This window comes from Labeo rohita, chromosome 12 (assembly GCF_022985175.1).
Source record: "Labeo rohita strain BAU-BD-2019 chromosome 12, IGBB_LRoh.1.0, whole genome shotgun sequence".
NCBI classification, from domain to species: Eukaryota; Metazoa; Chordata; class Actinopteri; order Cypriniformes; family Cyprinidae; genus Labeo; species Labeo rohita.
Window position 1 is genome coordinate 9,512,405 of NC_066880.1, and position 17,096 is coordinate 9,529,500.

General features: G+C 34.6%; 1 protein-coding gene across 9 annotated transcripts in view; it reads right to left on the bottom strand.

The window, feature by feature from the left end:
- Positions 1-17,096, bottom strand: part of rbfox3a (RNA binding fox-1 homolog 3a) — a 498,709-nt gene that overhangs the window by 39,666 nt on the left and 441,947 nt on the right. For all 9 annotated transcript variants that reach the window (XM_051123725.1, XM_051123728.1, XM_051123727.1 and 6 more), the window contains 2 exons: positions 12,715-12,861; positions 3,770-3,823 (listed from right to left, as the gene is read on the bottom strand). In XM_051123725.1, coding sequence (XP_050979682.1) covers positions 3,770-3,823; positions 12,715-12,861 — 201 coding nt within the window. The remainder of the gene's footprint in view (positions 1-3,769; positions 3,824-12,714; positions 12,862-17,096) is intronic.

A 17,096-nucleotide genomic window follows, 5' to 3' on the forward strand; every position in this document is an offset into this window, starting at 1 on the left:
TGAAGACAACTGAGAGACTCATATGCAACTACTACAGAAGGTTCAAACGCTCACTGATGCTCCAGAAGGAAAAACCATACATTAAGAGACGGGGGGTGAAAACTTTTTCAATTTGAAGATCAGGGTAAATTTAATGTATTTTGTCTTCTGGGAAACATGTACGTATCTTCTGCAGCTTCTGAAGGGCAGTACTAAATTGAAAAAATAGGATATTTAGGCAAAAGTAAAAAAAAATATATACACATCTCCATTCTGTTCAAAAGTTTTCACCCCCTCGGCTCTTAATGCATGGTTTTCCCTTTGGAGCATCAATGAGCGTTTGAACCTTCTGTAATAGTTGCATGTGAGTCCCACAGTTGTCCTCAGTGTGAAAAGATGGATCTCAAAATCATGCATTCATTGTTGGAAAGGTTCAAATACACAAAAATGCTGAAAAACCAAAGAATTTGTGGGACCTGAAAGATTTTTCTGAAGAACAGAAGGCAGTTTAGCTGTTCAGGACAAACAAGGAACTCATAAACAACTATCACTAAACAAAAAAACACAGCTGTGGATCATTCAGGTAACACAGTACTAAAAATCAAAGAAATGTAAGCTTTTGAAGGGGGTCAATTTTATAAATTCAACTTTTATTTTCTCTTGTGGACTATATGTAAACACTTTTATGTGAAATATCTTATTATATTATATTATTGGTAAAAATAATTAACATTTTGCAGATTCTGAAAGGAGGATGTAAACTTTTGGCCTCAACTGTATTTGAGCAGAATATCTCAGCGGAGATCGTTAAACGCCAAATTATGTAGTTTCCCGTGTTTCTAGCTAATCAGCGCTTTTTCCATAATGTCAAAGAGCACATGGTTGAACCATAGTCATAAAATGTATTGATTTCTGAAAAAAAGCTTTGATTGGGGGATTTAAGTTTGTGAAATCTGGCAACCGCAACCATGAAACCATGCCAAATTACAATGAAACATTTTAAAATAAGATTTATCATGCAGCCCTACTTTAGTGTGAGAGCTACTGGAAAAGAGACACAGCAATCTAGGATTATATTCAACAGTGACATATTCTGAATTTCTTAATATTGAAATATTTGGCATGCATGCATGTGTACATTAGTGCATCTCGCATCTGTCTTGCCAAGCACATCAGTAAGCATAAAACTCATTCTTTATAAATTACAGACGTTGCCCTTGTCTTCAAATGATATAAACTAATGTAAGGAATGTTTCCAAGGCCATATAGGAGCTCAGAGGTTTAATGCACACAGTCGTGCACTCCAGCTAGGAAGCGCCTGCTCTGTCCCCGCACCCCCACCTCTGCTGTCAGCCATGAGTTATGGCCAACTGCAACCCAAACGCCATATCCGGAACAGCTATTAGGTATGCACAGCAAACAAGAGCGTGGAACAAGCCCTGGTCTTTTAGTTCATACACACTTTGCAAGTACGGCCTGGTAATTGCTTTGGGAGGCCTGTGAGTATGATATGCATACATGGACATTCCATTCCTTGTGTCTGGCATGAATAAAGACCAGCCCTGGAATCCTTGGCCCGCGAGGAAACAGAAAAATCAAAAAGGAATAGGCCGCAAAATTAATCCTTTTGACATTTTGCGCTACCGTGTTCAACATAGCACTTGTAGTTTTTCCCTTTTATCACGGATTTAATTAGCTTACACAGCTAGAAAGCTCAGCCACTATCTTATAAATAACACAAACATACAGTACATGTTCTGTTCCAATACCTATAGTGAGCTGTCTACAGAGGCAGTATAGTAAGGGATCACAGGAGCAGAGGCTGTTCCAAAAGTCAGCATGTAAATAGAGTTGATATAAATTTAAGTATATGTAAATAAATAAATGCTTTAATAAACAAATAAATATAAAAACTCTGCACACGTTTATATACTGTATAATTACACAAATGCAGTGTTGATTCCAAATGTAATAATATAATATAAAATTATTAGGAAAAACATGTCCTTTGTATATATACATACATACGCACACATATAATTTGTGTGCAAATATAAATACAATAGAATTTCTATGCATGGAATTTAAACATTTTGCAAAAACAGATACAATATTTACACATGTAGACATTATATATGCATTTAAATGTTAATATTTATCGATTTGGTATGAAACCAAAATTGTTTTTGCATTATATATAAATTATAAATATCAAAAACAGATATAAAATATGTATATACGTACACATTATGTGTATGTGTGCATATATAAATATTAATATTTAACATTTTTGTATGGAAAAAACATGTTCTCAAAAAATTATAGATTATTTTAAATACTTTTTAACATTTCATGTTAAATTTTATACAATTAAATATTCATATAAAACATTTATATCACGCTGCTATTATATACATATACATTAAATGCATATTCAATAATTAATAATAATTATATATATATATATATATATATATAAAACAATATAATATTTTAAAAATATTTTAAGATGATATTATATACATTTTCATTAAAATTATATTTAATAATTAATAATATATATGTATGTATATATATATATATATATATAATATGTTTGCGAATATAAATACTTAATTTATATGCATGGATTTTAAACATTTTGCATTTTGCAAAAACAGTCGTAAAATATTTATACATGTAGACATGATTTAAATGTTAATATTTAACATTTTTGTACGAAAAGTTTTTTGCATTATATATGAACTATAAATATCAAAAACAGATAAAAAATGTATATACGTACACATGTATATGTGTGCATATATAACAATTAATATTTTACATTTGTGTATGGAATAAAATTCAAAATATATATATATATATATATATATATATATATATATTTTATATTTTTACTAATTCATATATATATATATATATGAATTAGTAAAATAAAAATAATACTGCATTTATATAATTATACAGCAAATAAAAATGACAAAATATTCTAATTTTCATAATTTCAAGAATTAAAATGTTATTCAATGCTAAAAGGCATCAGTAAAAAAGTACTTTACTGTAATTAAAATTAATTATTTTCTCCAATAATTGAACGTGCAATGTCATTTTATGCATATTATCATATCAAATGACAGATTAGCAACATGCTAATGCCAAAATCTACTGGAATAAATTGTGAATCAAGCCTCCCTATGTAGGCAGCTCACTAGATTTTGAAACAGAGCCGCTGCGTAGGAATTCAAAAGGCCAGTAGGAAACAGGTTATTTGTGAACGATCGGCTGATCTTAATGCGCGTAGCTTAGGTTGAGTACTCTGTGACGGTTTGTTCCAGCAGATTCACCCCTGTGAATCACCTAGGAGGAGGTGAGAGAAGTTCTCCTCAGCAAAATGTCACCCTCCTTTGAGACCAGCAGCGCTATATGGAAGAATGGCTATATATAACCCGTTTTCTAGCACAAGACTGGAGATTTAAACAGCTGAATCTTATTACAGCGGGACAGCTCTAAGAGCAGAATCACTGCGTGTTGGTCAGACGTTCACTTCACTGAATTATATAACCGGGCGAGTTGACTCGTACTCAGCTGAAACCGCTCAGTTGTCTCTCGGCGTAGCTACCTTTCCAAAACGTGTCTCGGCTCAGTGTGAGCGAGTGTGAGAGTGTGACGTTTGAGTCACTTTGCGGCTGCTGTGTAAGAGCTGTAATTATTCGGCTCATGAAGGGAAGAGGAGACCTGTGGGGAGGAAGAAGTATGAAGTGACAAAGAACTGCTCTTCCAGCTGACTTACCTTAGAGCCCCGCTCGTTAAAAATAATTTCCACATCCAAAATTTTCCCAAATTGCTGTGGAGAGAAAAGGAGATGGGTAGGGAGAAAAAGAAAAGAGGAGAGACAGGGGAGAAAGAAAGAAAGACAGAGAGGGAGAGAGAAGGAGTAATTAGAACTCATCTCTTCTGCAGTTTGTCAGGAAACTTGAGCACTTGATTGCACAGGGAGCTAAAATAGTAAACCCACCGCTTTCACTATGAACACGTAAGACAAGCTTTCACACATGTCCTTCGCCATGACAGAGAAATGATACTGATGAACACAATTCATCAGTAATGGGTTACTTTAAAAGTAACGCATTACAATGTTACTCAGTATAAAACATAACTAATTATGTTGTCTCCCACAACGAAATGAAGTGTTAAGTTACTTTTGCTACTTTTTCTCACCATTAAGTGACTGAATCTATACATTTAAACACTGCAAAGTATACTGAACATTTTTTAAAGAGACAGTTCACTCAAAAATGAAAATGATGTCATTAATTACTCACCCTCACGTCCTTCTAAACCCGTAAGACCTTTGTTCATCTTCTGAACACAAATTAAGATATTTTTTGATGAAATCCGAGTGCTTTCTGACCCTGCAACTGACATTTTCAAGCTCCAGAAAGGTAGTAAAGGTAGTAATTAATGACAGAGTGTTCATTTTTGGGTGAACTATCCCCTTAATATTAAGTAAAACTTAATAACTTCTGCAATAAAATATTACACAGCAGTTACTTCCAGGCTTTATATTTGTAGAGGCGATTTTTCAGTGACTCTTTCTGCAGCAGGTACCGGTTGCTTGTGACAAGTGACTGACTTCATGATTTAGTCAATGAATCATTCACTCATTCGATTCACCAATCACCAATCATTCAAGAGCAAAACAAGTGACTGTTTCTATGAGCGAATCAATAAATCATTCATGCATTAGATTATTTCAAAACAAAGAAGTGACTGCCCTAGTAAAAAAAAAGTAATAGATTTAAAATGCATTTATTTTATACTAAGCATAGTTCAAGTCTATAAACACATTTACTGACATATGGCTCGAGACTTAATGATATAAAAATTGTAATTAATCTTTATTTGGAGTACTACTTCCGCACAATGCATATTTCTTAATATTAAGCCTAAAATATGTTTTAATGTCACTATTGATGACTGTATGATCTTTAAATAAAATCTGACTTTAAATGCAAAATATTTAAAGTGTACGTGAAGTAAAATCAAATATACTTAAGTATTTCTTTAGTTGGACTTCAGCACTACTTCCACACAACTAAAGTGAATTAATTGTAAAATTATACCAGTTTACTATACTAAAAGTACAATTGCAAGGTATTTTTATTAAGTACATAATATGCAAATGTATTTGTAGTATACTATATATGAAATAAATGTATTTTAAATACATTTTAGCATATGTATTTTTCACTAGGATGGCTGTGTCTGAAATCGCATACTCTTCAAGTAGGTACTTCTTCTGTACAAGTAACTACTTTGCCACCATTAAAAAAGTATATTATTTATAGTATGATTGTGTGTAGTATGAATGTAATCCAGACATACTGCATTTCACTACTGTAAAGAAATCCACTTTAAGAGTGAGTCAATGAATCATTCACTCTTTTGGTACAATAAAAGAGTAATTCAGGGGTAAAAACAAAACTGTGACTGAATTCTGAACCACATACTACTTTTAAACTGACAGTGATTTTAACATCCAGCCAACTGAACTGTTCAAAAACACTGATTCACTGAGGAAGGAAACGTGACTCTTTTTCTAAGTGAGTAAATGAATCATTCACTCATTCGATTCGTTCAAAACATTAATCACTCACTTAACTGATTCAGCCAATAAGACTGATTAATTCAGAAAATGTTAACTTTGCAAGTTACACTACAAATTCATTTCATATATTTCAAAAAGTACCTCAGATCTTATGATGTAAATTTAATTGAGGGCTGTTATTTGCAGCTGCCTAACCAGTTGTGCTACATGAGTCCTCTCGGCTGGTTCGGGACTCTGGGAAAGAGCAGGACATACTGCTGATGGGAGCAAACTTCAAAAGATCACAGCGGCACCCTGCTGTGTATGCACCAGTGCTCTTAATGACACGATATGGCTTGTTATTTTCTGTGGTGTTTTTGACTGATAAAAGCTGGCCGAAGCCACAGGAGAGGGTATTTCTGGCTTGACTTAACACCAAACGCCCGACTCAATTAAAAAAAGGATAATTGGATATAGAGCAGCCATCATCGGCGATGATAAAACATATATTTGTTTATTATCTCAGTGACGAATACCATCCTCGTAATTACCTGTCACTTCGGTTATTATTTTCCAGCTATTTGCGCTCCGTTCTGTGGTTTTATCTGATTGTCATTCACTGAAACGCCCAATCTCTCATTTTTATTCTCTAATTAGCATTAGCCATGAGGCATTGACCACTCCCCCCGAGATACCGCTTTGTTTGGAAGCTTCTTTCGGATGCTGAATGCAGCATATGGATTTGAGGAAAGAAGCCTGAACTTTCTTGGCCTCTGAGTGAACGTCGCTCATACCTGCGGCCAAAAGGTGAACCCTGAAGAAACCACAGCTTGATTAGAGGTGATAAACGCCCACACGTTAACCTCGCCGTATGCTAATCAGAATACTGGTTAGGGCGCTCCACAACGAGACCTTGAATCAAGCAGGTTTATTTCAATAAATAAATAAACCAACATGCCAACGCAAGGTCACCGCTGCTCTAGCCGAAGGAGGAGACAGCTTCTTTAAGAAGTAATTTGGAACAGGCCTGAATAATTGGTTAGATGGAAGCAGGAGGCTCCAGGGTGCACCGCTATAAATGTGCCAGTAAGCATGACTGTTTATATGAAAGCGTAGGACAGCAATTAGAGCAACTGCACAAAGTGACACATGTGATAAAGGTTCTGTTTGCATTTCTCTCTTCCACTTTGGCGGTCGCTGGAGAGGAGTGACGGCCGGCCCGGAGCTCCCCGGAGGGTTAGCGGTGCTTAAGCGTTCCATTTAACGCGGCCGGCTTTGGAGATCATTACGGAATGCGGTGGAATGAAAGCAAAACCTTAAGTTCCCCTAATGGGAGGAATGAAAGCAGGTTTTAATTGCTGTCTAAAATGGCTGTATTATTTCATTAAAACTAATTACCCTGTCAAGCAGGCCGCATCGGCTTCATTTCAGCACAACAGGGGAGAAATGGGCCTTCCAGGCACCTACGGCTCAATGGGATTGATCGAGGGCCCAGGTCACTAATAAGGTTAAGAAGAGCCGCCTTTCATCCGCCCAGCCGTGGGGAGAACCCGAGGCGGACTGTATATGTGCATGTTTGTGGCGAGGAGGAGGCTCAGCGCGCCGCTCTGATCTCGCGCGGGGGGGAAAAAAAACTCACGCCTTGCAGTTCATTTCGTCCGGCTGTTGCTTGATCTACCACGCTTGTTTTTTTTTTTTCTTCCCCAGCCCAATTCAAATTCCACAGCCAAACCCAAACAGCTGCTACTTGACACGATTCCCTCCATTTGTTCAAATTAAGTCGCTTTTTTTCCTCCTGCCAGAGCCGGAATCAAACGCCGGCATTTGCATCTCAGCGTGAACCTGCTCACGACTGCAGACGATCCGCTCTAAACAAAGTCTGCGGACGCTAATGGTTTTAACCCACCCTAATGGGCTTATGGTATTGCTGAAATATTTCCCAGGGTAGTCATCCCTGGGAAAACCGAACTAATCACAGCTAGTCACCATAGGCCCCATCATCGCCACTGCTTTGCAGCAGAGAGCTTTAATAAGAGTGTAGGCCTACATGAAATTAGGATCAATGGGAGATCTCAGTGCAAGACTGCTGGTGGTGCACACACTTGATAGGTTGGGAAAACGCTTCAGAGAGTTGTTTGAAGCGAGTCAGCGTTGCTGTGTAAGCGGAGGGAGGGTAGTTAAAAAAGCGAGTCGGTAGTGTGACATTAAGGCAGTTTTGTTTGGAAATCAAGCAGGTATCATTATAAACCCATTACAAAGCCATATGGGGCTTCTGCTCTTGTTTGAGATTCTAGGTAAACCTCTGCATTCCCTTGGGTGATCAATATTTTAGAAGATTCAAACCTCTAAGGGAAGTACCGAGGGGAATAACGGTCTATTAATTCAGAATAACAAGGTACCTGTTTTAATCTACCACTAACTTTTCCCAGAGCTGGGGGCCATTTTTATTGCTAGTATATACATATGCTGCACGCACTGAAGTGTAGGATCGCTCAAATCGGCGCAGGGGAGTATTATGGGAGGAGTCGGGATATTGCAAGCACAATTTTGCAGCCTCTGTGTGGAATCGTCATAGTGGTGCTTTAAAAGCAATTTCATACACTAGCATTAAATCCACATACTCATCTGTATAATTGCTTTGGATGTCTTTTTCTAATTATAAAATGAGGCTCAAATAAGGTTGGGTAATGGAGCTTTTTAATCGTCGCCCTTTGTTTGACTATGGCCCAAGCCAGTGTACTCGAATGAGGAAAAAGACTCGTAAAATTGCAGTTCTCATAATCAGCTATTGCAAATTGAATTTCCATCTTGCTAAATTGAGAAATCAGAAATGGTTTTAAAAGCTGTCTTGAATTAAAAGTGAGCTTGATCTATGAGTGTTTATCTACAATAATCAAAAGAATTAACACTGAACGATAAAAGTAATTTATTTGGAGGTTTAATTTAAAATGTACTTCTGTCTTGAGACTGTCTAAGACACAACGGGCTCACAATTAAATCTCAAATAGTTTTATTATAGTTATGTTAAAACAGATATACAGTAAAAACTAATATTTTTACTAATATTAATAATGTGAAATATTATTACAAATTAAAATAACTTTTCCATTTAATATATGTCAGCCTTGTCATTTATATCTGTCAAAAAATAAAATAATAAAAATAAAATATCTTTTGAGAACCTGGGGCAGCCAGGTAGTGTTTACAATTTTGTTCATATTAATTACATAATATTTTTGAACAGTAAGATTTTTAATGTTTTTTTTTTTTTTAAGAAATCTCTTCTGCTCACCTGTATTTATTTGATCCAAAATATAGCAAAAGCAGTAAAATTGTGACATATTTTTACTATTTAAAATAACTGCTTTCTATTTGGATATATTTTAAAACGTAATTTATTCCTGTGATCAAAGCTAAATTTTCAGCATCATTACTTCAGTGTTCAGTGTCACATGATCCTTCAAAAATCATTCTAATATGCTGATTTGCTGTTCAAGAAACATTATTATTATTATTATAATTATTATTACTATTATTATTATTATCAATATTTAAAACAGTTGAGCAAAGTTTTTCAGGATTCTCCGATGAATAGAAAGATCCAAAGATCAACATTTTTTTTAAAAAAAAAGGCTTTTGTAACATTATACACTATACCATTTAAAAGTTGAATTCAGTTTATTATATTTTATTTTCAAAAGTGATGATAAAGACATTTATAATGTAACGAAAGATTTCTATTTCAGATAAATGCTGTTCCTCTGAACTTTCTATTCATCAAAGAAACCAAAAAAAATCTGCTCAGCTGTTTTCAACATAATAATAATAAATGTTTTTGTTTGTTGGTTGGTTTGTTCAGGTTTTTTTTAGCAGCAAATCTAAATATTAAAATGATGAAAGATCATGTGACTGGAGTAATAATGCTAAAAATTCAGCTTTGAAATCACAGGAATAAATTACATTTCAAAATATATTCAAATATAAAACAGTTATTTTAAACAGTAAAAATATTTCAAAATTGTACTGTTTTCCTTAAATTAAATAAAATAAAATAATAAAATAACGTTTGAGAACTTGGGGTAGCCAGTAAACCCCTCGAGTAAGTGCTTAAGGAGTTAAACCTTCACTAGATGGAAATCTTCTCCCCTTGCGCTTCAGCCACTGTTCTCAGACTTGCCTTTTCGTGCATTTTTTGGGACTTTAGAGGTGTGCAGTGCTTGTCCATCCCATCCTCTCCCACTAGTCTATCTATGGCATGATATAATTGCACCCCTGGGTCCCTAAGAGACTTCACAGCAAGTTGCAGCAGTCTCTTCAGACAAACATACGCACACTTGGTCACACATATGCCTGTTTTCACATCGGAGCTGTCAGCCAACACAAACCTAATGAGGATAAACTTCTAGTTTTTAACCACAGTGAGGAGCGCTATTAATTACGTCTCCACTGGTGGGACCACTGTGTGGCTCTCTGCTCATCACATGAACGGGAGAGGAGCAGAGAGGAGAGGACAGCCTCTCTTAGAGAACAAAGAGCGTGAGGAACAGATGTTCTCAAGACTCAGCAGTCAGAATGCACCCAGAGTCCTCCACCAGTTTAAGTGTTACTGTTCGCTATACAGTGCCCTTAGTAAACACAGACTCGGCTTTTTAACAAGCTGGGACCAACAATGTTTTTTCTCCTCCTTACGCTGCCTGTAGCCTCCAGTAACAAGCTGCCAGTGTTTAACGCCGCTCCCTTGCTGGCTGCTGTTAATTCAAAGGTATGCTGGAGTTTAACTGTATGAGTCCTCCAGTCTTAGAGAGACGGGCACAGATGTTTCTATGGTTAAAGAAAGCTGCGAGTCGTTCATTAGTTTTGTTTTTTATTCTAGCCGAGAGTGCTTACATCTAAACGCAGATTGAGCAGCAGTAGTTGTGGATAAAACGCTAAATAATGACCAACCATTACCGAGCCTGACGCTGTAACAATACTTTTTTGATTGAATACCCTTGCTTTTGAAAAATAAGTTTTACTGATTCCTTGTCACAAACTACATATACAAACTAAAACTAATATAATGCAGTTTTCATTTAACACTTTGTCATGCACTTTCTAGGCTTGGAGGGATAAAAAGAAAAATGTGAAAAATAAAATACTTTGGTTAGGTTAAAATATTTGGGCTGTGCTCTACAGAATGTTAAGTCTTTACCATTTTGTTCACATTAATTACATAATATTCCACTCAGTTGCTGAATTGATCAAATATACACTACCAGTCAAAAGTTTTTGAACAGAGAGATTTTTAATGTTTTTTAAAGAAGTCTCTTCTGCTCACCAAGCCTGCATTTATTTGATCCAAAATACAGCAAAAGCAGCAATATTGTTAAATATATTTACTATGTAAAATAACTGCTTTCTGTTTGAATGTGTTTTAAAATGTAATTTATTCCTGTGATCAAAGCTGAATTTTCAGCATCATTACATCAGTCTTCAGTGACACATGATCCTTCAGAATTTATTCTAATATGTGGATTTGCTGTTAAAGAAACATTTATTATTATTATTGTTATCAATATTTAAAACAGTTGAGTACTTTTTTTTTGCACATTTTTTTTTTTACATCTTTGATGAATAGAAAGATCCAAAGATCAGGATTTATATGAAATAAAAAGCTTTTGTAACATTATACAATATATAATTGTAACAATATATAATTCAAAAGCTTGGAGTCAGTAAAAAATTTTTAGGGGGAAGAAATGATAGAAATTGATTTAGCAAGGACGCTTTAAAATGATCAAATGTGATGATTAAGACATTTATAATGTAACAAAAGATTTCTGTTTCAGATAAATGCTGTTCTTTAGAACTTTCTATTCGTCAAAGAAACCTGAAAAAATTCTACTATTCTACTTTTAAAGACACTAAAAATTCAGCTTTGAAATCACAGGAATAAATTACATTTTAAAATATATTTAAATAGAAAACAGTTATTTTAAAAAGTAAAAATATTTCAAAATGATACTGTTTTTGCTGTATTTTGGATCAAATCAATGCAGGCTTGGTGAGCAGAAGACAGTTTTTTAAAAAACTTTTGACTGGTAGTGTAATTGCATAAATTTTTGGCATACAATATACTTTTATTGGTTGTGAACAGCCTTCATATGACAATGAATGTATTTGTTGGTTTACAAAAAATAATTTATTCATTAGAGTCATTTGTTCGTGAACTACACTAGTTGAACTATGTTTTTCTTTTAGCAGCAAATAAAAAATATTAGAATGATTTCTGACGGATCATGTGACTGGAATAAAGATGCTAAAAATTCAGCTTTGAAATCACAGGAATAAATTACTTTTCAAAATATATTCAAACAGAAAACAGATATTTTAAATAGTACAAATATTTCAAAATAGTACTGTTTTTCGTGTACTTTGGATCAAATAAATACAGGCTTCGTGAGCAGAAGAGATTTCTTTAAAAAACATTAAATATCTGACTGGTAGTGTAATTGCATACATTTTTTTGGTATATAATACATTTTAATTAGCTGTGAAAAGCCTTCATATGAAAGTAATTTAAGACATTATGAAATGTCTTTGGCTTTGGTTCCTTAATAGAATTAAAGAAATAAATCTTACAAAAAAAAAAGTTAAATAAAGTAACTATATGTGTTTGATTCACTACAAAGAACTGAGTCACTTGTTCGTGAACTACACTAGTTGAACTGTATGTTTTGTTTTTGTTTTTTTTAATAATTAAAAAACGCCTCATACAATTAACATGCTCAGAAATCCAACTACACTGCTTGCACTGTATGTTTCCGATTCACTAAACATGGCTCATATGATTCATCCGCTTAGGAATTGGAGTACACTGGTTACAATGTATGTTTTTAATTTGTTTTAAAAAAAAATATTAATTTGTTCAGGAATCAGACTGCAATGGCTACACTAGGTAACTCAATTAAAATGTTAAATTGACCTTGTTTAGTCCCACTAATGTCTAACTTTAGAGGAGGAAAAAACAAAACAGACTACAGTTACTAAACAGGTTTTGCACTGTTGCATATAAGATCAATGTCCTTGTCAGAGTTTAAACAGGATTGATGATCAGGCCTTCCTCTGAGATACAACCTGCTGCCATCTGGCTGAGGCCTGAGACTCACCCCGAACATTTGCCGGAGGTCTGGGTCACGGAAGCGGAAGGGAATGTTGGAGACGTGTAACCGTTTGGGCTGCTGTTTCTCCGAAGAGTCTGAGGGCTGGAGCTGAAGCTGCTGAGAGCCGTCTGTCTGCGCCACGTCGTCTGCTTGCTGAAAGACACACAAGCACAGCCCTGTTAGTTCCTACGTCAAACGCCGTCACAGCCTGGAAAATGTGCAGCGGGCAACAGTTACGGGGGCAGGTGAGCAGGGGGAGATCAGGGCATGCTGGTGGCATATTACAAATTCTCTCTACTCTGCCAACATTTGTATGTGGCGGTGAAGATTAAGGAAGCTGTCAGGAAGTGTGGATACAGATTTAAAGGAAAAAAAAAACCTCTGACATGGGGAGACCAGAGAATGCATTTACTGAGCAGCCGCCTATAAAGACCTGAGGGAGAACGGGAGAGGGAGAGAGAAAGTAAGCGTAAAGATGGTGTGCTCATCTGTCCATCATGTGGAGGAAATGGTAGTGACACAGCTGTGCTCAAGGATGGACTGCTGTCCGTGACACACATTCATCTTTCACCTCACAAGCCCTGACGCCACAGCCTTCATCCCATTCTCACTATTTCTCTCGCTGTTCTCTGGGCTTCATAAGACCTCATCTGACCAGACGGTCCGCCACGCATGGTGTGCAAAAACCACGCTTCATGCTAGAAATCATGCTAGTTTTTTTTTTACAGAAAGTATTAACTATCAAACATTACTTTAAGTATCCAAGATGAAAACACATTTTTAGTTGTTTACTGTTCTGCTTTTTTGATAATAAAAAATAATGTTCTGTAAACATTGACAATAAAAACAAAATATACATTGTTAATTTTATTTTTATACATTAATATTTAACAGGTAATATTTGATATAAATATATTACAGTATTATTTATAACAAAATAATAATTACATGAATTATATAAAAAATATTTGGGATCAGGTTTTTAATGTTTTTTAAAGAAGTCTTCTATGCTCATCAAAGTTCCATTGATTTGATTAGAAATACAGAAAAAAGTAATATTATGAAATATTATTGCAATTTAAAATAAGCTTTCTTTTTTTAATATACCTTTAAATATAATTTTTTTCTGTGATGCAAAGTTGAATTTTCATCAGCCATTACTCCAGTCTTTAATATCCGTTTTTAATATGCTAATTTATTATCAATGTTGGAAACAGTTGTGCTGTTTAATATTTTTTTGGAACCCATGATATTTTTTTCAGGATTCTTTGATGAATAAAACATTAAAAAGATTTAACACATCCTTGCTGAATAAAATGATTAATTTCTGTTTTTTCTTTTTTTACCCCAAATGTTGAACAGTAGTATACTGTTACAAAAGATTTCTATTTAAATTAATATTTTTCATTTTAATGTTTTATTCACAAAAGAATGCTGAAAAAAATATAACAGGTTCAAAAAAAAAAAAAAAAAAAAAAAAAAAGAAAATTAAGCATCATAACTGTTTTAAACATTGATAATAAATCAGCATATTAGAATGATTTCTGAGGGATCATGTGACACTGAAGACTGGAGTAATGATGCTGAAAATTCAGCTTTGCATCACAGGAATAAATTCTATTTTAAAGTATATTAATATAGAAAACAACTATTTTAAATTGCTACAATATTTCATAATATTACAGTTTTTTCTGTATTTTTAATCAAATAAATGCAACCTTGATAAGCAGATGATGATTTTGAAAAAACCTGTGTTGTGGATTACACATACTACATGGTACATACTCATAGCTTGAAAATAACCAAAATGTGATGAAATATTTAATAAACAAACAAAAATTTAAGTAGAAAAGTCTGAGAACATCCGTTTATCTACACAAAGCCGAAGAGAAGTTATAGACTGTAAATTCAATCATATCAAATATTATGAAGCAATACAGAAAGAAACGCTATGAAATAATAAATCAATATCTGTGAAGAAAAATATTATCTAACAAAATGCTCTTGAGGGAGGATCAGGTTGGTGCATAACTGAATGAATAATTAATCCAGACGTGATGCAATAGCTGACAGATGCAGAAGACTCCTCTACGTTTAAGAGTTTGCCTTGTTTTTCAGCCACTGTATGCAGACATGTTCAGCGAAGGAAAAAGCATGGTGAGCGCAGCACCTGAGCGGCAGCCCTTCATGTACATAATGAATTAAAAGAACATGGGAGCACAGATGAAGAGATGATGTCAGCTAAACTTCCCCCGGTTTAGCAGGATCAATGAGAAAGAAGTGCTGAAGGCAGCTACATTTGGCTGGGCCCATAGACAGCTGTATACTAGAGCAGACTCACGCTGTAGAGAGAGAACGAGAGAGAGAAAGAAAGAAAGAAAGATGCTATGCAGTTGCTAGGTGGTTCCTCTATGGAGCCTCTATGATATTTTCATAGTTACAAATAGCTTGGAGTCCTTCAGTGTAAGTCTATGGAATATTTGAACCTATTTGATCATCTGCAAGGTGAAAATTTGGCTGGAAAATCTCGAGTGCATTAAAAGTAAAGTAAAGCTGCATGATTTGAGGCATCATTCAGGTCCGCAGCACAAACAGTAAGAAAAGTTAATAATAAAACGTTGTAAATATTGTATGAACAATAATAGTAGACTTCAATACTTAATAAGGACTGAAAGTTAATGGAGTATAAATAGCATGAAAGCTGACACGCTAGATAGAGTCGAATAGTTAAACATTTGGATCTTATTAAGCTTTCAGAAAAGCCAAAACCGCATTTTCACACATAAAATATGAGCACAGCTAAATTCTGCAGCTTAAAAACTGAAACTCAAAATCAAAACTTTCATTTTTGATAATATTCAGATTTATCCATACATTCCAAGCGTGTTTTCTTGCATTTTATGCACATTGTTAATTATAATAAGTAGGCCGGACAAATTCCCCCTCATTAGGCACAAAACACACAAGAGATATGAATCATAGAAGATGGCAATATATCATGCATTAGGTAATGAAGATATAATGAGATATCTATCACTCCATCCCTTTCCGCTCGCACCCTGACAGAGAAAAATAGAGGAAAAAGGTGAAGTAAATGCAATTATGTAGACACAGCTAAGAACATAATACCAACTCAAATGCAAAAGATTTGGACCTGGAAGGCGTTCATTTTTTCACTCATTACTGAGAGAAGGTGAAAAATGGCATGATAAAATATCAGCTGAAATGAGATTTTAAAGTTTAACTCGCTGAACAAAATCATTATTGCAGAGGACATATGTCTTTACAGGGGAAATTACACCAGTAACATGACAGAAGTGACTTTACATTTCTATGGGTCTCAGCGATGTATCTTTTTTTTGCAATTAACAGGACGATACAATAAACCATCTCCTGTGCTTATCTAATATTTATTCAAGCAACCTTACTGAAAAAAAAAGGTTTTTCATTTTAACTGTACAGTAGCTACAGCATGATGAGCTGTAACAAAAAGGATTTTTTTGTAAGGGAAACAAACTACTGATGTTGCTTTGAAAAATGTCTACACATTTAAAGTCAGTAGGATCCGCTGTCGTTTTGGACCCCACAGATTTTCACCCTATAGACAAAAACAATTTCTATGTGACCCTGGACCACAAAACTAGTCTTAAGTAGCATGGGTACATTTGTAGCAATAGCCAAAAATATATCGTAGCATCAGAATTATTGATTTTTCTTTTATGCCAAAAATCATTTGCATATTAAGATTATGTTCCATTAAGAAATTTTGTAAATTTCCCTACAGTAAATATATCAAAACTTTATTTTTAATTAGTAATATGCATTGCTAAGAACTTCATTTGGACAACTTTAAAGGCAATTTTCTCAATATTTAGATTTTTTGCACCCTCTGATTTTAGATTTTCAAATAGTTGTATTTTGGCTAAATATGGTCCTATCCTAACAAACCACACATCAGTGGAAAATTTATTAGTTATTCAGCTTTCAGATTAAAAAAATACCCCTATGACTGGTTTTGTGGTCCACGGTCACATATTGTTTAAATATGTGCTGTAAAGAAGAGTGAAGATCAAACAGGTCTGGAACGAATAAGCAGTGTTGTAATGTTAAAAAGTACTTTGTTACAGTACTTAAATATTTTTTGGGAGTATCTGTACTTTACTTGAGTTTTTATATTTCAGCCGACTTTTACCCCACTACACTTCCTAATTAAAATAGTCAGAAGTCAGAAGAACATGGAATACAGGAAAGCAGGTTTGACGAATCAGTCGTCTGGCACTTGTAAGTTACACTTCCAAAACCTCCTTTGCTCATGTCATGCGTAAACAAGTGCGCGCACAACCGCAGATGATTTCATTTCATTTTCCACTCAAGTTGAGTCTGGGGTG